The sequence below is a fragment of the Penaeus monodon genome, chromosome 40 (assembly GCF_015228065.2).
Source record: "Penaeus monodon isolate SGIC_2016 chromosome 40, NSTDA_Pmon_1, whole genome shotgun sequence".
NCBI lineage: Eukaryota > Metazoa > Arthropoda > Malacostraca > Decapoda > Penaeidae > Penaeus > Penaeus monodon.
This window is the reverse complement of record NC_051425.1, coordinates 23,101,163-23,122,871: the sequence shown is the minus strand read 5'-3', so window position 1 is coordinate 23,122,871 and position 21,709 is coordinate 23,101,163. Positions and strand designations below refer to the sequence as shown.

The window sequence follows — 21,709 nt, the reverse complement described above, 5'->3', positions numbered from 1 at the left end:
GTCCGTCTCAAAGTCGTGGTCGTCCCAGGGATTCGAACGTGGTTGTTGGTCGTAATTTGTTGCTGATGGCGACGGTTTTCTTCCTACTGTTTTTTGTTTTTTTTCTTCGTTTTTCGTTGTTTGTATTTGTCTTATATTGTTTTTGTATTTTTTTAAGAAAATGTTTCCATTTCTTGTGTTCTTATCATTATGTCTTTACTGTTGCATTTTCGCGATTATCTTTTATTTGATGAAAAGACTGAGACTTCCACCATTTTACTTGTGTTATCTCATAAGGTCGATATTTATTTTTTATTTTTCAATTATTCCCCGCCTATCCAGTTGTTTTGTGTTTGAGGAGGAGAGGTGGTGTTTATGTATGTGTGTTTCGCTTACCTGTGTGTGTGTGTTGTGTGTGTTGTTTTGTGTGTTGTGTTTTTTTTGTTGTTGGTGTGTGTGTGTGTGTGTTGTGTGTGTGTGTGTGTGTGTGTGTGTGTGTGTGTTGTGTGTAGTTGTGGGTATGCGTATGCATGTGGATGTATGAGGGTGTGCATGTGCGTTTATTTGGGCGTGTATGGAAGGTGGTTGGGTTGAGCTGCGATTGGGTGATAATTGTAATTTTGATCGCGATTGTAAACAAGGTCGACAAATTGCACTGAAGGAGATTGGTAATTAGTGTCGACAGATTGATGGGTAATTGGGCTTCCGATTTGAGTTAGCTTGTTGCAAAAAAACAAATTTGTTGGATCGTTCTGTTGCCATGGCTGTTGTTATTTCCAAGCGTTTAACCGGTGTATTCTTTAAAGGTATTGTGCCCAGTTTGTTCGTTAGCGTGTCCCTGTTGATTGGTTTGTTGAGTTTCATCAAGCTTTTTTTCCTGAGCGTCGTATTCGTAGGGGAAGGGGAGGAATAGGTTTTTTTCTACTCTTCATTTTCCCTATTCTCGCTCTCCCTCTTTTTCTCTGCTCACTCTTCATTCTCTCTCTCTCTCTCTCTCTCTCTCTCTCTCTCTCTCTCTCTCTCTCTCTCTCTCTCTCCCTCCCTCCCTCCCTCCCTCCCTCCCTCTCTCTCTCTCTCTCTCTCTCCCCCCCGTCCCTTGTTACCTTTCCACTCGCTTTCCATCCTCTCAATCACTCCCACTGTTCTTTCCACCCCCCGCCCCTTCACCTCCCAACTGCCCCCGCCCTCTCGCTGGTCGTATGGTGACCAGATGTCTCCCCTGCTTGCCAACTTGGTTAACCGCCTTTGACAGTGACTAACGACAGGTGCTCGCCAGGTACGACGACGCTTTTCAGTCGTCCTCGTAGTCCGTACGTAGTCCCTCTCTCTCTCTCTCTCTTTCTCTTTCTCTCTTTCTCTTTCTCTCTCCTCTCATTCTCTCTCTCTCTCTCTCTTCTCTCTCTCTCTTCTCTCTCTCTCTCTCTCCTCATTCTCTCTCCTCTCTACTCTTCTCTCTCTCTCTCTCCTCTCTCTCTCTCTCTCTCTCTCTCTCTCTCTCTCTCTCTCTCTCTCTCTCTCTCTCTCTCTCTCTCTCTCTCTCTCTCTCTCTCTTCCAGTGTAATATCCCCTGCTTTAGGAGCCTTTCGCTTTCATTTACCTTTCCGCGCTTGTCACCCCTCTTCGAATTTACCTGGTGTGTTTCGGCGATCGCGTATTTCCTAACTTTCCTTTCCCTCTCTTCTCTTCTTTCTCCTCGCATCACCTTCCTTCTTTTCCTTGCCTCTATCATCCCTCATTTCATACTCTCTTCCTTGCCCCCCCCCCCCCTCTCTCTCTCTCTCTCTCTCTCTCTCTCTCTCTCTCTCTCTCTCTCTCTCTCTCTCTCTCTCTCTCTCTCTCTCTCTCTCTCCTTCTCTCTCTCTCTCTCTCTCTCTCTCTCTCTCTCTCTCTCTCTCCCTCTCCCTCCCTCTCTCTCCCTCTCCCTCCCTCTCTCCCCCCCCTCCTCTCTTGTTCTATTCCCCGTCTCATCCCCCACCCCACCCCACCAGCCATGTGACACTGACACAGTGGGCGGAGTTTAGGGTGGATGGATGGGCGTATGTCGGTGCTTGGCACTCCGTTAATTGTGATGTGGAATTGTCACTCTCGATGCCTTGCTCGCACCGGCGTGATTGTCGACGTCTGCCTTCTTGTCTGTGTGTGTCTGTGTCTGCAGAGTCCATCCAGGCTTCGGCCGGGCGTTGTTTTCGTTTTCGAGAAATGTTCCAGGGTTGTGGGATGGACACGGAGGCAGGCAGGCAGAAGCACGGGGACGGAACGGCGGACATCAAGAAGTAATGTTCCTTCTTGTGCCCCTCCCTTCCTCCTCGCCATCGCCGTCGTAGAGCATCTCCTTCCCCGCCCTCCTTACGCAACCCCCCCCCCCCCCAACCCATTCCCTTCGCGGAGTACCCTCTTCTAACCTCCCGCCTTCCCTATCTCCACCATCCTCCAACTCGGGAAAGACCGCAAGAGTAGAGCGCGCGTCCGTTTGAAGCTCAGATGTTCCCCAGATTTAGCCTCGTATCCGGCCTGGCGATGAACGCAGAGGGGGGGGGAGGTTGAGTGCGCCGTTCGGTTTCGATTTTGTGGCGTCCGGTTTCTGAGTCTGTGAACCAGTCGTTGCTCGCCTGACGCCCGGAGTTTTATAACCGTCTCCACCGGTTCGTCTCCTCTTTCCTCCTTTTCTCGGGCTTTTTGTGTGCGCTTTGTCTTCGTCCGCGTGTGCACACCGGTGCGTCGAGAAGGGAAGGGGAGGGGAAGGGACCCGGGATCTGGTAGGCGAGGTCAGGCGGGCGAGGGGAAAAGGCGTGATTGCAGGTGTTTGCCGAGATGTCAGTAGGGTGAAATAAGTGAGACATTCTTGGCACTAGAGCGGGCAGCGTCGGCGTTCGGGCCGCGCGCGCGCGCGCTCTCTCTCTCCTTTGTCCGTGCCCTCTAAGCAGAGCGGTCACTCCGGTGCCCAGCCCCGGTTCATACCCATGCCTTCGTCCCCTCCTTCTTACCCCCTCCATTCCTCTCTCCCTTCTCCCCCCTCTCCCTCCTCGCACTGTGGCACCCTGCATTGGAGTCGTATCACGTTTGCAGTTGTCACACTAAGTCAGGGCTCTGCGTCTGCGGCCGTCATGCGCATTCCTGGCTGGTGCGCTCACTTGCCGCACTCGCGGGCGACGGCGGCGGCGACGGCGGCGAGACGGTCAGCGGCGGTGATAGATCGCGGCGAAGCATGTGGGAGCGAGAAGCACCTTCGTCGCCACGTGCGGGGGCGCCCGTTGGAGGGAGGGAGAGTGATGGGGGGGGGGGGGTGGAGTCGTCGTTTTGACGGGCCGCCACGCCGATCACATGCCCGGCCCTACGCTCACGGGAGGGGGAGGGAGGATCGCTCACATCAGTATCTATTTTCGAAGTTTTGACCGTTCGTCATGCTTAGCCTTCGTCCTCCGTGCTCTCGCGACTCGCTTGCAGTGTAACCTCGATTCTCTACCCCCTCACTCCCTCCTCCTCTCTCTCTCTATCTATCTATCTATCTATCTATCCTATCTCTCTCTATCTCTATCTCCCTCCCTCTCCTCTCCCCCTTATCCCTCCCTGCTTCTCTCCCTCCTTCCCTCCCTCCCTCCCTCCCCTCTCCCCCTTTCCCTCCCTGCCTCTCCCTCCCCTCTCACCTCTCCCCCTTTCCCTCCCTGCCTCTCCCTCCCCTCTCACCTCTCCCCCTTATCCCTCCCTGCCTCTCTCCCTCTCTCTCCCCTCCCTTCCCCTACCCCCCCGTGGTCACGGCTGGCACTCACTCCGCTGTCCACGTTGCCGGGTTGGTTAACGCTGGCACCCGGAGCAAGACAGATATGTAACGTAGGAGACACTGAAAGGGAAAGGAAAGGGAGGAGAAAACAGCCGAGGAGAAGAAAAGGAGTGAGGAGGAGAGAACAAGAGTAAATCCCAGAAGAACGAGAGGTAAACCATGATCCCGGTAGAACGCTGAAATGCTTCCCTCTCGTGTTGCTAGGGCATTTGCTCAGGGGGAGGGAAGGAGGGGAGGGGTCGTTGCATGGAGGAGGAGGAGGCTTAGGCAAAGGGTCGTCGCATAGGGGGTGAGGGGTGGCTTAGGGAAGGGGGGCGTCGCACGGGATGGTGGTGTAGGGTACGGTACGTCGCATTTGTAGGAGGGAGGGTTTAGAAGGGAGCCTAAGGGGGCAGTCGTCATGTCAGGGAGGGAAGTAGTAGTGGTAGCAAGAGCAGCTTATGAAGTGAGTGGGGTTTGGGTTACAAGGTGAACACTTCGTCTTTGGGAAAGGAAGTAGCTGCGGCGAATGACACAAGGGCTCGACTCCGATTGGTTTCTTGATCAGCCGGGGGGAGGGGGTCTATGCCTTCTTTTGCATTTAGAATTCGTGAAGGTGGGGGTAAGTAGAACTTCGAGCGGTATATATATATATATATATATATATATATATATATATATATATATATATATATATATATATATATATATATATATATATATGAGAGAGAAGGGGGAGGGATGAGATATAGATATAATTATACTTTTTTTTTTTTTACCAGAGTAACCAAGGAGTGAATTGCGATTATCTGTATCCACTGTTTTCTCTTATAGCGTGTGTGTTCTCCATAGTCGGTTAGACACCCACTCATACATACTACTGACGTAACTGTTGTACAGGTGTTATCAGGGGTGGGGGAGGGGCATGCACTTGTCGAGGGGAGGAGGGACAGCTTGCGTGGCCAGCTGCACTATACCATCGCACAAAAGGTTGGGGAAAGAGTGGGAAGGAAAAGTTGGAAGGGGAAAAGGTAGAAAGCAGAAGGGAAAATGAAGGGGGGGGGGGGTGGAAGACAGGTAGTCAAGGTAGGCAGGTAGGTAGGCAGGCAGAGTGAATTGAAGAGCAGATCAAAAGCGCGAGCTGGAGGAAGACGCGGCCGAGATGGAGATGCAGATTCAAGGAGAGGAACGAGGCGATGGTATCAGCGAGTGGCAGGTTAATGGCTGGGGCGCGGATGAACCGAGTCGTCGTCTCGTCGGGGAAAAAAGCTCGCTTGCGGCGTCGCTGAGGGAGGGAGGGGGGAGTGGGTACGGGAGGCGAATGAGGCAACGGCTATATTCCTCTTTTTTATGGTCCGAAAATATCTTGGAAGTAGGCAAAATTGCCCGTGAGTAGTTCCAAGCACACGTGGAGTAAAGGATACAAGTAAGTAATTAAAAGCGACTGAAAGAGTTGAAATTTGAAGACCGACATTAGGAAAGAGATTATAGTCCCTTGGCTTGGCCGTAGACGATGGCAGACATGTCGCACGCCTCGCGACTTTAGCGTTGATCTGCCTTGGGAATTATGCGAGCCCCCTGCTGGCGGCGGCGGCGGTGGCCGTCGGGAAACGTTTTGGGCTCCTGAAAAGAAGTCTTTTAGTTAATTTTAGTTGCGAATGTGTGCCTGTCTTGTATGGCGTATGTGCGAGTGTTTAGTGGCGAGGTGGTGATATCCGCGCGGAGGCAGAGCACTAAGGTTACAACGGGCTCGCCATCTTTTTGGCAGCAGCGGGTGTCGCGTTTCGCCCTGGGAGAAACCGAGCCATATCGCGGCCGCCCTCACCTGTTCGGGCACCTTCGTGCAACTCTGCGGCTGCAGCCACGGGAGAAGACGGCTGCTCTTGGCGATTGTGGAGGTGGTGTTGGTGTCGGTTTTGTTGTCGCTGTAGCTGGTCTTGTAGCTGGTGGTCTTGGTATTGCTAATGATGTTGCTGGTATTGTCGCTGCTACTGGACTGTAGTTGTTACCGTTTTATACAAACCAGTAGGTACTTATTTAGCCCTGTTTCTATGCCTTGAATCATCCTCTCACGCGTTTTGTTCGCATCACCCCCCCCCCCCCATGCTGCGTTTCGGAATATCGGTGGGCTATTCCACGAAGCGGCGGGTTGTTATCGCCGAGGCCGTTTACGTGCGCGCGGTTATCGATGTCCCGGAAGGCGATGGTGGGGCCGGACCTCGGAAGTGGCAGACGGGTGGGGGCGGGGGTCGTCGTAAAAAAGTGTGTGTGTGTGTGTGTGTGTGTGTGTGTGTGTGTGTGTGTGTGTGTGTGTGTGTGTGTGTGTGTGTGTGTGTGTAGGGGGGGGGGGGTCATAAGATTGCATTTGTGCGACTGTCTCAGTAATAGCCTGACTGGGAGTCCCCCTCCCCAGAGAGGGGGTACGATTCTGTAATTCTTTCCATTCTCCGATACGGAATCCTAATCCCGAGTGCTGATGAAGCAACCCCAGTGGACGGGTCCGATTTTGCCAGTCTTATCAGTTTCCCTTTCTGTCCCCCCTCTCTTTATCAGGTAATTCCCCCTTGTTTCTCGTGCAATGGAAGCTCGTTTAAGCTCTTTATCGTTAGCAAACTATTGACGAAGAGTGCTGTATCATGTATTGATTCTCTCTCTCTCTCTCTCTCTCTCTCTCTCTCTCTCTCTCTCTCTCTCTCTCTCTCTCTCTCTCTCTCCTCTCTCTCTCCTCTCTCTCTCTCTCTCTCTCTCTCTCTCTCTCTCTCCTCCCTCCCTCTCTCCCCTCTCTCTCCCCTCTCTCTCTCTCTCTCTCTCTCTCTCTCTCTCTCTCTCCTCTCTCCTCTCTCTCCCCTCTCTTCTCCCTCTCCTCTCTTCCTCTCTCTCTCTCCTCTCTTCTCTCTCTCCCCTCCTCTCCTCTCTCTCTCTCTCTCTCTCTCTCCTCCCTCCCTCCCTCCCTCCTCCCCCTCTCCCTCTATCCCCCTTTCTCTATTTGTTTCTCTTCTTTTATCCGTCTCGCTGTCTTTTATTTTACAATTCGGATTTGTACATGTAAAGCTAATCTTAAGTGTGTAACCACAAAACATGACAACTTGTATATTATTCTTATTTGATTCACAACAACGGATATGTATCATGTTTTAATGTTTTTCTCTCTCTTCCTCAGGATGTGATACACACCATTTGCCAGCCCTACGGAAATGTCCTGCGTATCGTTATCTTCAAGAAGAATGGCGTCCAGGCCATGGTTGAATATCCTTTTAAGCAATCACTTGAACATTGATAAGTTTGTTTATTGCACATTTTCCCTTATTTTCATTTTCATCGCTTTTGAGAAGAAAAGCACAATTGGCTCATTCCTTCAATTAACTTTTTTCTTCATTATTCACTCTCACTTAGGCATTTCAGTGGCCGTGTGGTTGCTAGTGATGGTAAATGCAGTGCTAATGTATCCTTGTATTTAATTAAGTTATGAGTAGAATATGTGTAATTTTTGAATAGAGAGAGAGAGCAGGATAATAATTATGGAACGTGTGAGTGCGCTAGGATAAAATATATAAGGACTATATTGGTAAGGGTGTTCGGCGAGTGGAACAGATCAAGTGCGTGAGGAATATCGAGGTGATTAGATAGATGATTAGTGTTAGGTAATCGTGAGAACATGAGAAGGTGAGTGAGAGGTAAAAGGAGGAAGAGGCAAAGGGGAGAAAGAAGGAAGGAGGATGAGGGAGAAATCGGGAGAGCGAGGATGAGAACCCCAGGGCGGTTAGGAGGAAGAGAAAAGGAAAGAGAGGAGGGGGCGTGGGAGAGGGAGAAAAAGAGCTGTGTAAACATGTCAGGAAGTTTTAGTGTTTGTAGAGAAATCAAGAGGTCGAAGCTCGTACTTGGCCGAGGACGGTCACCGCGCTCGTCTGCCATTGCTGTCTGCCGTTCCTGTGATTCCTCCTTCGTCAGCTCCTTGTCCCCTCTCCTCTCCTTCTCCTCCTCCTCCATCATCTGGTGGTGGCGATGACGCACACCACAAAGCCTCCCATGGCTGCCCTTGATTTGCTTGCATCGGACCGACGCGGTGACAGTGCTTGGCGGCGAGTGTGAAGAAATGCTTTGGCAAACAGTTGTGTTGTGAAAGGGAGGAGGGGGAGGGGGGGCACATCCCGCCTACACCTACACTTCCACATCTACGCCATTTTCTCTTCACGGTATGGGGGGAAGGGGGAGGATAGAAGGAAGAGTTAAGGGTGGAGGAGGAGGAGTAGCAGGGGAAAAGAAGGTAGTGTTCGTAGAGTAGGGGAGGGGGGAGAAGAGATAAGTAGTATTAGTAGTTGTAAGGAAAAGAGGAACAAGAGTAGTATTACGAGGAGAGCGCGAGGCGGAGGGGAAGTAGGATGAGATAGGGGTGTTGTCGAGACGAATGCCATCGCCATGGCTCGTTCCAGGCGCTAACAATTCCTGACAGACGGCGTGAACGGAGGGGAAAGGCAGCTGGAAGGTCCCGGGCGTTGGACGAGAGAGAAAAAAAAGAGAGGGGGAGACAGAGATAGGAGAAAGAAATAATGGACGAGGAAAGGAGAAGATGGACGACACAGGCAGGCCAAGGATGATAGAGAAAAAGAGGGGGGGGGGGAGTATTAAGGGTTAAGGATTATATTAGAGACGAGAATTCGGGGCATTATGGTGGGAGGGAGGTAGGAAAACCCGCTTAATTAAGTGAGGCAAAGGAAGGGAATGAGATGGGGAGCGGGACAGGCGGGGGGGTGGGGGTGCAAATGGAGGTAGAGGTGGGCGGTATGTCACTTGATGAAGTGTGAGGAGTTGGGTGGGGGTAGGGGTGGAGGGAGGAGAGTGGTCTTGACATAGATGTCGAGATAATTGATGTTGAATACGATCTGGCCCCGAGTGGAAGGTTTGGTCAAGATGCCAATCTCTTTGCTGCGTCGCCCGTTCGCCCCGTGCCAGGCTCTTCGCTTCTATCTGCGCCCTATACTTTGTTCTTCGTCGTCATCCTCCTGCAACCTCCACCTTCTCATTTTCTTCCCCCCCTCCTTTACTTACCGTCTTTCATTTTTTCTCTTCTTTAGCTTCTGCCTTTCCCCAAACCTCTTTTCTCACTATTCTCCTTTCCCTTTATTATCCCATCGTATCCTCTCTCCTCCCTCCGTCCTCCTCCTCCTCCTCCTCCTCCTCCTCCTCCTCCTCCTCCTCCTCCTCCTCCTCCTCCTCCTTCCCCCATCCCTCTCCAGTTCCCTCGAGAGAAGCACTTGACCCGCCGAGGCATTTTTAGCTTTGGAAATGAGGGTGTAATGTATGCTGGGAATTCATAACATTTAAACGATCCCGCGCGCCCTGATTACAAGCGGACGGCGAGGGTGGGATGGGGCGGGGGTGGGGGGTGTTAGCTGCTGGTAAATAAGGTCCTTCGCAAGTCTGAGAACTGGGCCATCTGCTGCATTGTCCCCCCCTCCTCTCTCTCTCTCTCTCTCTCTCTCTCTCTCTCTCTCTCTCTCTCTCTCTCTCTCTCTCTCTCTCTCTCTCTCTCTCTCTCTCTCTCTCTCTCTCTCTCTCTCCGGAGGGGGGGATTGTTTGATGTCCTCATATCCGTCTGGCCTCCTGCCTTCGGGGACGTGAAAGCACTTTCGAATCTAATTACTGAGAGAGAGAGAGAGAGAGAGGTGACTCACCGCAGCAACCCATACCTGGCCTTGTATTGTGTTACTCCACCCATGAAAAAAATGGACGAAGGACACCGCCAACACACACACACACACACACAGTCACAAACCCGCTCGCAATTGTCCCCTCGTTATCGGATACTTTGCGATCATATTCATAAATCCACATAAATGACGCGCTCACGTTTTCTCACAATCTTTATCATCCACATATCCCCCCCCCCCTTTTTTTTTTCTTCCTCCTCGATCATCACCCATAGAATAATTTCCTTAACTCGCTCCCACGTTCGACGGGATCGAGCCGGCCACCCGGGCGCGAGAGGGACTCCAGGGCGCCGACATCTACTCCGGATGCTGCACCCTCAGGATAGAGTACGCAAAGGTAAGTGTTCAGAGAGTTCTTTTGTTCTTTGTTCTTCGTTGGGGGGAAGTGGGGGGGGGCAACAGTAGATGCTTTGCTGGTCTTGTTTTTCCTGCGTTTTTGTGCTGAGTGTGGGGGGGTAGGGTAAAATAGGAAGGAGGGGAGGCGTTCTCGAGTCTTCGCGTTGGGTAGAGGAGGACGTTGTGATTTCTTGCCTTTCCGGTGGGGGCGGGAGGCGCTACGGTCTCTGGAACCCGGCGGTGAAAAACCTGTGGTCTCGAGAGCTTGGTCCCGGTGGGAGAGGACATCGGGTCGGTGGGCAGGTCGGCGGTGAGCCTACGAGGAAGGGAACCTCAGACTCAGAGCTGTGGATCCTGTGGGAGCGGGAGATACGGAAGGATAGGGCGGCCGTGCAGGAGGGGATGGTGGGCGTCGGTTAATTCCGCCCCTGTGGTGATGCTTGGCACTGTGCCAACCCCTCTCCTCCCCCTCCCCTTCCCTCCCACCACGCAGGGAGCTGCATCAAACTCTCCCACACTTGCTGTGCCCCCCCCCTCCCGCCACCCATCCGATTGTATCAGATTTTAATCATGTGGCTGTATGTTGTGACAAGTGTGTGTTAGTGAGTTATGTGCGTGAGCATGTGTGCGCGCGCGCATATAAGGATGGGTGAGTGAGTGAGTAAAAGCGAGGATGTGGATGATGGGAGATGATTGTCCTGAAGAGCTTCGTTTTGTAATGAGTGAGAATGGAGGGATTGTTAGCTGGGTTTCTTGACTCGTTGAGGTGGAACAGCTAGCTAGGAGTCACCACAGGGAAGAGCAGGATGACGAGGAGGAACAAGGAGAGGATATATATAAAAAAGGAGAAATGGGGAAATTGAAAAAGAGTAGCTGTGATGACCACGCCATAAAAAATTCTAGGGGCTTGCACGCCTCGCTTCCCATCCACAAAAGTTGATTCCAGCCGCTCCCCTTCACCCTTCTCCCAACCCTTTCCACTCCTCCTTCCTTCCCTACCCTCCCCCATCCTGAACCCTTCTCACCCCTTCCCCTCCTTTTTCTTCCTCTCTCATACCCTGAATCGCGCCACACACACTACTATTGTATCCTCAAACACTCCGGACCCCCCCCCCTCTCTCTCTCTCTCTCTCTCTCCTCTCTCTCTCTCTCTCTCTTCTCTCTCTCTCTCCTCCTCTCTCCCTTTTCTCTCCTCTCTCTCTCCTTCTCTCTCTTCTCTCTCTCTCCTCTCTCTCTTCCTTTTCTCTCCTTCTCTCTCTCTCTCTCTCTTCTCTCTCTCTCTCTCCTTTCTCTCTCTCTCTCTCTCTCCTTTCTCTCTCTCTCTCTCTCTCTCTCTTTCTCTTTCCTTTCTCTCTCTCTCTCTCTCTCTCTCTCTCTCTCACTTTCTCTCTCTCTCTCTCTCTCTCTCTCTCTCTCTCTCTCTCTCTCTCTCTCTCTCTCTCTCTCTCTCTCTCTCTCTCTCTCTCTCTCTCTCTCTCTCTCGAGGAGTAGTGTGCGCGTGCGTGCGCGCTTGGTGCGGCTTTATGCTTGGCTAATCTGCTGAAGCCAGAAGATCTCTTCACGTGAAGTCTTCTTGTTGTTCCTGTTTGTTTTCATATACATCAAAGATCCTGTGTTCACGTTTGTGTCTTGAACTTGGGTGTGTTTACTTTGGTGCCTCCTCCTCATCTTCCTTGGCTCCTTTCTTGCTCCTCCTTGGTAGCCTTCTCCATTCTCCTCCACTTTCTTCATCTTCCTCTTCTCCGTTACCTTTTCCTCATTCCCCCCTCCTTCCCATCCCTATCCCTATCCCTCCCGCTCTCACTCCCTCCCCCTTCTCTCTTATTCAGTCCCGCGTCCTTGCTCTGATCGAATACAGGTGTGGCTTGTATAGCTTACGCCGTCAGTGTTTGTGTACGCTTTTCGGTCGTGACAAGTTGGAAGGAGGCGGCGTAGTAGTAGGAGGAAGGAAGGAGGGAGGGAGGGTGGGAGAAAGGAAGGAATGACGGAAGGACAGGAGGTAGGAAGAGTGGTAGGAGGAAGGAGGGAGGGAGGGAGGAAGGAAGGAAGACAAAGGAACGATTCCTAGTTTGCTAGTGTTCTTACTGTTAAAGCTATGTGCAATACAAGTCCCTGTTTGTTCCGATTTAATGGTTGTGGACGTCGGGGATGACCATAGGGCGATGCTAGTTAGGGCCTTTATGAATGAATTGTTAGGCGTTACCGAGTCTGGCCTGGTCGTTACTCGGAGATGGTGAATCTAACGCATCCGCTGCAGTTTACCGTATCACGATGCTTCCCTTTGATCTTCGTTCCCCTTAACATCACCACTAGCTTCCCCCCTTTCCCCCTCACCTTTTGATTTTTATTTCCTTTTTTCTTTTCCTCCCCTTCCCTCTCTTCTCTTTCTTTTCCCATCAGTTACAAGTGGGTGCGGCCAGCAGCATGGGTTTCGCTCGCTCATCTATCTATCCATCCATCCATCTGTCTGTCAATCTACCTACCTAGCTACCTACCTACCTTCTGCCGCCCATCCGCCCGCCCTCGCCCAGGCTCCCGAGGAATTTATGATGGCCCCGTCCGGCACTGTGCCACCGGGCGGGCGGAGGCAGGGGGAGGAGGGGGGGGATGTTAGCCGTAATCTGCACAACACCAGGGCTGGCACTCGCGCTGACACACGCCTGACATCGCCCGGGTCTTCCTGGCTGACACTGCACTATCTGGATATTAAACTATTTCGTCAGCAGAGGGACACTAACTGGGTCACTACCAGGAATAACTCGCTCGGCTCTCTCTCTCTCTCTCTCTCTCTCTCTCTCTCTCTCTCTCTCTCTCTCTCTCTCTCTCTCTCTCTCTCTCTCTCTCTCTCTCTCTCTCTCTCTCTCTCTCTCTCTCTCTCCCCCTCCCTCCCTCCCTCCCTCCCTCCCTCCCTCCCTCCCCAGTATTTGCCTGCTTCCTCCTTATCTATATACCCTTCTTCTCCCTTCTTAGATGATTCTCCACCGCCCACTTTGATCCATATTTCTCCCTCTTCTTACGTTCCCCTTTCTCCATTTCACCCCGTCTCTCTCCCCCCACCCCTCACCTGGGCGAGCCAATGTACCTGGTAATTACGGTGGGTTTAGTATCGTGGTTAGTGCCATGTTGATGAGGCAAGCTGAGAGGCGCACGTGTCTCCAAGGCTGGCTGGCGCTCCTCTCTTCCTCTCTCTCGTCTTTTTCTTTTTATTTACTTTTTTTACTTTTTCTCTCTCTCCCTTTCCCCTCTCTCTGTATCAGAAAGGAATGTCTGCATGGGGCACCTACACCCACGAAGCTGAAGAGAGTCGTGACACGTCCTCGGAGGGGAGGGGGTGATGGGGGGGGGGGCGTGTTGACCCCGGCATCCTCTGCGGATAATCCGAGGAATGAATGGTGAATGAGGAGAGGGGAGGGGGAGGTAGCATGACGTGAATTAGACGTGGGACATCGAGTTTGTGATCCAAGTACCATGGGGACGACGCGAGTAGTAAGTTAATCCGTAGGATATAGGAATAACGTGTGGGTCACCTGGCGATTCCATGCGATTGCTGCGAGATGACCCGTGTGTGGCCCAAGGGGGTATGCGACTCATCTTCCTTGGCTCCTTTGTTCTTGAGGAACACAAGTCTAGGACTAAAGTTACAGAGGATACATTGGCTATCACACAAAACCATCCGTGCATGGCTTTTTAGAAACAGTTTGTAGATGACTCGGAGAACCCCTAGCCTTGACCTGGACGGGATACAACATGAGCAAACGCTGATTTCACGAGTCGCGTACGAGAGTCGGTCGTGGGTGGTCGGTCGGTCGACCGATTTGTCGGTTATCGCAGCGCATGCTAGAGTTTGCACGAAACGCTTTGCATTATTGACATGGGGAGAGAAGTGTCGATTATACATAACCTTCGCGATGTGTCTCTTTACCACGCACATTTCAAGGTGGGGTAGGGAGAGGAGTAGTGAGGGGAAGCAGGAGGAGGAGAAAGAGGAGGGGTAGACTTCCGTACTTCTCTACTTTTTGTACGTCTGATCCTCTTCGCCAACGTTGCCGACGCAACTGTCGGTCCCTGTCTTCTTTTCCCTGCGTCACCGCCTCCCCCGTTGCCTCATTGGGAGAATTCTACCTTCTTTTCCTCCTCGCCACGCCATCCTGCTCCTTCGCCCCCCCCCTCCTCGCCTCCCTTCTTTCCCGTCCGACAGAACAAGACTTCACCCGCCTGCGAGCGCATCAGACTTGCAAATCTCGGGAAAACTTAAGAAGACGGAGGAGCGGAGTTGTCTTAAGTCAATAGAGAGAGAGAGAGAGAGAGAGAGAAGAGAGAGATTGAGAATCTGATTCTAGAGACACTGCAAAGTACCTGCAGTTGCACGCGAGTTGAAAGGGGACGATGTAAATAAGACGAGGTGGCAGACGAGTTGCATATTCGGGTTAATGAGACGATCATCCCGGGCTATTGATCGGGGGAAGGGTGTTGGGGGGGGGGGGTAGTAGGAAGGGGAAACGTAAGGACATTAGCATACGGTAATGGCTAAATGCTAAGAGCTTTCCATTCGTCCTGAGAAGGCAGTTTTAAACGCCGAGAATTGCGGGAAAATGTATTTTTATGTCTATACGCACGTACAAACATAAAAGTGAATGAGTGATTGAGCTGAGTGAGAATGAGAGAGAGCTTACATGATTGTTGTTTTCGAAAGAAGGAAAGCTACCGTAAAATTCACACCGGTTTTTTCTGGGGGGGGAGAAGTTTTGTCGAAGTTGGGTGTTGCGTTATTGACGCGTGTCGCTGACTGGCCAACTGGAGCCATCGGAGGAATATGTTATGTTCATTGCCGCGCCCGCTTCGCCCACCAACACCTCGTTACGGGAGGGAAAGGTAAGGGAGGGGGGTGGGCGTCGGGACGGAGGAAGTGCGAAAGTTTTCCTCTGCGCGGCCGCCGTCTGCCCTGGGTCTTTTTCCCCTCTCTGTCTGCCCCGTTTCTCTCTGCTTATCCCCACTCTCTCTTCCTTTCGTGCCTGTCTCCCCCTCAACCTCCCTCAAGTTGTAAGACGAGGAAGGTGTGTAGAAGAGACCGACATGTGGGTCGCTGAGGTAACAGAGGGCGGGGGAGCGGGGGAGAGCAGAAAGGAGTGAGGGGTTGGGGAGAGGGGAGGAGAAAGAGAGGGGTGGGGAGAGGGGAGGAGAAAGAGAGGGGGGGGAGAGGGGAGGAGAAGAGAGACGGGGGGATTGGACAGGGGAGAGTGATGACGTTGTCCGGTGTGGCATGTCAGTCTTGGTTCTGGTATGCCCGAAATGAGCGTGCCCGCGTGCCATGAATCATGTTCTTTACGGCGCAGGCCACATGATACACCGCATGATGTGCCCAACATAGCAGACCGCTGACTGACTGACTGACTGACTTGACAGACTAGCTGGCTGACTGACTGACTGGGGAGTCAGGAGAGCGGACACCAACGCCGAACGACCAGCGCTTTAATAAATTACTGAGCACGTGCTGCTCTCCCCCGCCTCCCCCTCGCCCTCTTTTTTTTTCGTTCTTTCTTTCTTTCTCTTCACCACCCCCTCCCCTCGTCTCACCTCGTATTACCTGTAATGATTCTTCCTCTCGCTGCTGATTGGAGGGGGGGGGGGGAAGGGAAAAGAAGGCTAAGGAGCAATGAAGGGAAAGAGGGAAGGGAAAACGAATGACCGCCAGACCTCGCCCCAGATTCGTTGCGTTGAGCTGCGCCGACCGGTAATGCGATCGGCCAGGGTCTGGAGCAGCGCTTTCGGTCAGGAATGGTCGTTGCAGCGTTGTTGCAAACAGGGCTGATCATTCGGCCAGGTAAGGCGCGTGCGGTGGCCGACACTAGTGCTTTACACGAGCATGTAACTTAAAGCCACACACGCCCCCCGCCCCCTACCCTTTCCCCTTCCTTCCCCTCTCTTCTTGCCTCCCTTCCCTCTCCCCCTCCGCCTTCCTCCACCTCTCTTCTCCCCCACACACGCCTCCCCTTCCCATTCTCCTATCTCTCGCGAGCGGTGAAATGAAGTTGAGGTTGAAGCTTTTTATGACAATGGCCGGTGATTTGTTTAACTTCTTTCCTTTCTTTCGGGGCCAGCAATAAGCCCGGGATCACATACCAGCTAGGGAGGGAAGGGGGGGAGGAGGAAGCAACGCGAGGGAGGTAAGCAGACCACTAGGAAGGAAGGGACGGAGAGAGGGAGGGATAACGACAGATCAGAAAGAAAGGAATGACAGTAGGATGCAGGGAAGGGATAAAATCAGAATAAAGTATGGATGGAGATGGGAAGGAAGGAAGGGATAAATCCGGAACAGAAAGGCGGGACGAAGGGAGGAAGTTGCAAGGAAAGTATTCGGACAGAACAGAGAGAGAGAAAACAGTAGTAAGAAGGAAAGAAGGGAGAATACAAAACAGAAAGGAAGAAGCAAGTAGGGAAGCAGGCAAACAAGCAGGCACAGAGGACAGAGGGCACTGGGATCGCATGTAGGGCAGGGGAGCGCCTGTTACCGCGCCTTTATAAAGGTGAAAGGGAGACGCGTCGTGAGCGAGACGGGAGTGGGAGTGCGTGCGTTGGACTCTGCGCCGAGGGGAGTCGAGGGGAGCGGACGGCGGAAAGGGGGGGAGGGGGGCTGATGGGTGAGGGGAGAGGGACGAGTCGAAGCAGCGGGAGATGGGACACGGGTTTCATTACTTCACCTGCCAAAAACCCGCCATATCTGTCCGTCATAACTTTCCCTCCTAAGACTCGTCAGTCCTTTTTTTATCATCACCACTACTTCCTCCTCCCCCCTCCCTTTCTTCCTCTCTTCTCTTCTCTTCGACCTTCTTCGTATTCCTCACTCCTTCCTATCTATCTTCTCCCCCATCCTCTTCCTCCTCCATTCCCCCCCCCCTTGCCCCCCCCCCACCTCATCGCGATCACCTAATCAGAATGTTGGCAGGAGTCTCGCCAGTCTTGTACCTTGTGACGCTTGACAGTACACCTGTATGTTACCTGGATAGTCATTTCAGTATGTGTAAGCATCACATGTGATTTTTTTTTTTTTTTTTTTTTTTCTTAGTTTAGTTCCCATCCTCTTCTCTTCTCTTCCTCTCTCGCTCATCCTTCTCCCGGTCGGTCGCTCATTATTAGGATAATAAGATGATAATGAAGATGGGTTTTTCGCCTCTATGGTTTGTCTCTTCTCTATATCGTCCTTCTTTCCCCAAATCATCTTCCTCCTCTTGCTCTTCCTCGTCGGTATTTACATCCCGAGAGTGTGCGCCGTAAGTTTCTCGCTTTTTAGCGAAGGGTCACGTTTGCGGCTCTGAAATTTTATGGCATTTTGGGAGGCATTCGAGCGTTGATTGACCTGTTAAGACGCCACTGTGGATTGGATTTTTTTTTTTTTTTCTCTCTCCCCCCATTCCCTTTTTATTCTGTTTTTACCATTATTATTCTTGGTATGCGGGCATTCGCGGAATTCCCAAGAGCTTGTTTTGCTCTCGTGCGGGCGTCTGTCGCCAGGTGATGATGGCGGTGTTGGTTTCGATGTGGATGCGGGTACAGGAATGTGTGCTGGCGACGCGGGTTTGGCATAGGGAGGAAGGGAAGGATGGGGGGGGGGTTGCCGAGGAAGGGTAAGGGTTGAAGGACGAGAAAGGAACTTTTCATTTTTCTGCTTATTATAGATTGGTGTTATGGTTTGTATATTATATATATTTATTGGTCACATATTAATTGTTTTCATTTTTTCCAGCCAACGAAACTGAATGTGTACAAGAATGACGCGGAGAGCTGGGACTTCACAAACCCCAATGTTGGTAAGTGTCGAATACATTTTTCTAGATTTAACGTATCCAACTCTCGTCGCTCCCAGTCCCCTCCCCCCTCCCCCGTCTCCCCCCCCTCCTTCCCTCCGTTTCCTCTGTCTCGAGGTAAATCCTTTACCTGTATAATTCCTTTTCTCCCCTCTTTCTTCCTCCTCCTCCTCCCACATCCCTCCCTTTCTCCGCCCCCCCATGTCCTTTCTCCTCCTCCAGTTTGTTGTTCTTTGTGCATTCCTGTCTGTCCTTCCCTGTCCTGCAATTTCCTCTATCCTGACTCCGTCTTTTCCATCGTCTTGGCCTTTAATTCCTTATGCTTTCCTTCTCGTTTCTATCCTTACTTCTCCCTCTTCTGCATCTTCTTATCCACTCCACGCCTCTCTCTCTCTCCTTTCAACTTTCTCCTTTCCTTCTCTCTTCCCTTCTTTTCTTTCATCCCAAACTTCTGTTCCTCGTCCCTTCTTTCCTCCTTTCCTCCTCCTCTCCGCTTCTTCCATCCTGTCGTCGTCCCACCCTCCCTCCTTCCCTTCACCCCCTCTTCCCCTTCCCTCCTCCTACCCCTTTACCCCCTCTTCCCCTTCCCCCCTCTTCTCCTCCATCCCTTGGACCTTCACCTGAACAGCCAGCCTCCCAGGTTCCTCCTCGGCCCCGCCTCCTCCCCTCCTGGCCGCCCTCGGTGATCTCCTGCCAAAGGGCATGAGGCTGGAGGCGAGAAGTCCGTGCGTTTGTGCGGCACCCGGTGTCCTGTAAGCCCGGCGAGAAGAGGGTGGGAGGAGGAGAGGGAGAAATATTCGCGGAGGCTTCCTTGGGGCTTCCCTGGAGACTTCTTGGAGGCTGGCTGTGACGTGGCTGGGGGCGAGGGCGAGATTTTTTTTCATTATTATTATTACTACTATTACCATTTTCATCCGTAAAGTTCTCAAGATTCCGTTCAGCTCTTTTATTGCTCATGTGACTGTGTCAAGCCAAAATGATGATAATCTTTTGTGATTTGGATTTAAGTTGTAGTTTTGGTCGCGTTGGTGATAGATTACAGAGGGTGTTGCTGTCGTTGGCTCCGCTGGGACGGCAACACTCTCCGTCTGAGGCCGAGGGCTCCTACAGAGTTACACAGCACCACAACTACAAGGAAACCACGAGGCGTGCCCGCCCTCGCTCGCGCCCACACGCCACATGCCACACGCCCGTAGCTGTACAGGCCACAGAGAGAGAGTGCGTGCACGTGTCTCTGCGTGCGTGCGCGCGTGTGTGTGTGCGTGTGTGCGTGCGCGTGGGGCGGAGGAAGGGCGGTGGGGTGGTGGCGCCGCCCGCGCCCCCTCCGCTGCAGGGCGTGCGCCGGGCGGCACAGCACCCCCTCCCCGCCCTCCCCCCGCCCCGCCACCATCGGGTACCTTATATCTACAACCACAACTACCATCGCAGCTCCTCATATAGCAGACTCCACCACCACCATCAGCACCTCAGCCAAAAATACTTTATATATATTTTATATAGACAAATCTTTAATGTACGCTCTTTTTTATACTTCTAGTACTTGGCCTTCCCCCTCCCCCTTTCAGTCTGTTTTTTTCCAAGTCTCGTGACCTTGTAGTGATGCTGAAATCCCAGACGTTCTCTCAGTACAAGCCATGTTGATCTGTATACTAATTGTCTCTTTTAAAGGTTATCTTTTTCTCACCTTTTCTGGTGTTCTTTTTGACGTGCCCTTTTGACTTCACTTGATTTCTGTCGTTTGCCTCCATTTTTTGACTGACTGGACTGACTTGACTGTCCTTGTCCTCACTCTCCCTCCAACCCTCCCTCCCGAGCTGACTGAATGACTGACTTTACCTGCTTGACTGCCTCCCCATTCCCAGCCCCTTCATTCCCTACTTTTTGATTGAATTATTGACACATTTCCCCAGCCATGCCCAATTTTGTGCACCCTCAAAATCCCTCACTTCTGTCCATTACTGCTCCCTCCCTGCCTCCGCTCCCCCCCCCCCCTTTTTTGACAACTGTCCCCCTTTCTGCCCCCCCCCTCCCCCTTCCCAAATTCGACAACAGTATAGACAGTAGTAAGTAGAACTCCCTTTTCCTTCCAGCATGAAACGTAGATGAATCGTATATTTTATAACTTCCTTGTAAGTCTCTTGAGCAAGATTTTCAAGAATATATATATATATATATACTCGTATTTCTATATCTATATACTTGAGTACATGAGTACAACACACAAAAAAGAGAGAGGTGGACAAATCTAGTGTGGAATGAACGAGTGAACGAGCTGCAAGAGCGAGCGAGTGCGTGCGAGCAAGAGTGAAAGTAGATGATGAAAAAAGAAAAAATCAGAATTAACTCCAGAAAAAATAGTAGCAGGACTCCAAATTTAGGTGTAGGAGGGCTGGTGTGGGTGACCTTTCGGCGTGTTCATATTTTATAATACGGGTTGGTGTGGTTGTGGCCCCCGCTGGAAACTCTTTAGCACTGATGTCGTCGTGGTGTGGTTGTGGTTGACGAGCCTTCCTGGGCCTCGAGGGGGGGAGGGGGGTGCGTGCGTGTCGTTCACTTCGTCTGCGCCGTCGTGGTCGCTCAACGTCGTCGTCCTTCTGTCTGTCTGTCTGTCTCTGTCTCTGCGTTGTTCATGTCTTGGGCGTTTGAGGTCTGGCTTTTTTTTTTGGGGGGGGGGGGTATTATCTAAATCTTCCTTTCTTGTTTGCTTTGGTTTCCATTTTCAGTTATCATTTTATTCTGTCTTCTCCTTTTGTTCCTCGTCCTTATGTTTTTTTTGTGTAATGTTCCATTTTTTCTGTTACTTCGTACTACTCAATCTTCTCGTATGTCTTCCTTCTCTTCTTTTCCGTCTGCGATAAGTGGTCCTGGTGTTCGCTCCCTTTCATTTTGTGCATTCTTTCCACCTTTTACTTTTACTACATGCTTTCTTTCTCTCCTCCTTTTTTTTCTCTCTCCTCTCCTTCACCCTTTCTCCATTTGTTTCCTCTTCCTCCTCCTTTCTTCCCTCTCTCCCTCCTCTCCTCCTCCTTTCTTCCCTCTCTCCCTCCTCTCCTCCTGCCTTGACGGCGATCGGGCGGCCATGTCCCTTTCGGGCAGGTTCCCTTGCCTTGATGACGAAGTTGCGTCTGGTCGGTTCGTATTTCCCTTTTCTTGAATTCTCCTTTCTCGTTTTCTTTTCGCTCTCTCCCTCTTGTTCGTTTTGTTGATCTCCCCCCCCCCCCCTCTCTCTCTCTCTCTCTCTCTCTCTCTCTCTTCCTCTCTCTCTCTCTCTCTCTCTTCCTCTGTCTCTCTCTCTCTCTCTTCTCTTCTCTCTCTCTCTCTCCTCTCTTCTCTCTCCTCTGCTCTCTCTCTCCTCTTTCCTCTTCTCTCTCTCTCTTCTCTTGTCTCTCTCCTCTCTCTCTCTCTCTCTTTCTCTCTCTTCTCTCTCTCTTCTCTCTCCTCTCTTCCTCTCTCTCTCTTCTCTCTCCTCTCTCTCTCTCTTCCTCTCTCTTCTCTCTCTCCTCTCTCTCTCTCTCTCGTGTCTCCTCTCTCTCTCTCTCTCTCTCTCTTCGTGTCTTCTTCTCTCTCTCTCTCTCTCTCTTCGTGTCTTCTTCTCTCTCTCTCTCTCTCTCTCTCTCTTCTCTCCTCCTCTCTCGTCGTCTTCTCTCTCTCTCTCTCTCTCTCTCTCTCTCTCTCTCTCTCTCTCTCTCTCTCGTTGTCTGGTTCTTCTTCTTTTTTTTCATGGTCCTCTTCATATTCACTACAGTTTGTCTCGTTTTCTTGTTTTCGTAATTTTCATATTCTGCGGCTTTTGTCTTTTGCAACTTATCTTCGGCCGTTCATGCTTTCGACGTCATTCAGGTATGAGAGAGAGAGAGAGAGAGAGAGGGAGAGGGAGAGGGAGAGAATTAGGAATGGGTTGCTTGGAGGAGTTGGGGGAAGGGGGGGGGGGTGATATGACCTAAACGGTTGTGGGTTTGAGTAAAAGTGACGTTTCTTTTCAAAGGGAATAGCGGGAATGGCGAAGAATGCGTCAATTTGAAGGGATTAGTGCCGGTTAAAAGTGTGAATGTGTGACGGTGGGTTGGGTAATGGACCTAAGGGCAAAAGGAAAATTGTTCGTGCTTGTAGGAGGGGGATAGCCGATT

The 21,709-nt window shown here is 51.5% G+C and overlaps 1 protein-coding gene across 1 annotated transcript in view; it reads left to right on the top strand.

The window, feature by feature from the left end:
• Positions 1 to 2,178: 2,178 nt before the first annotated feature.
• The window catches only part of LOC119598046 (heterogeneous nuclear ribonucleoprotein L-like), a 36,627-nt gene continuing 17,096 nt past the window's right edge, over positions 2,179 to 21,709 (top strand). Inside the window, exons 1-6 of the mRNA XM_037947685.1 lie at positions 2,179 to 2,252; positions 3,046 to 3,154; positions 5,505 to 5,734; positions 6,827 to 6,982; positions 9,685 to 9,781; positions 17,522 to 17,585. Of these exons, the coding sequence (XP_037803613.1) occupies positions 2,179 to 2,252; positions 3,046 to 3,154; positions 5,505 to 5,734; positions 6,827 to 6,982; positions 9,685 to 9,781; positions 17,522 to 17,585 (730 nt within the window). The remainder of the gene's footprint in view (positions 2,253 to 3,045; positions 3,155 to 5,504; positions 5,735 to 6,826; positions 6,983 to 9,684; positions 9,782 to 17,521; positions 17,586 to 21,709) is intronic.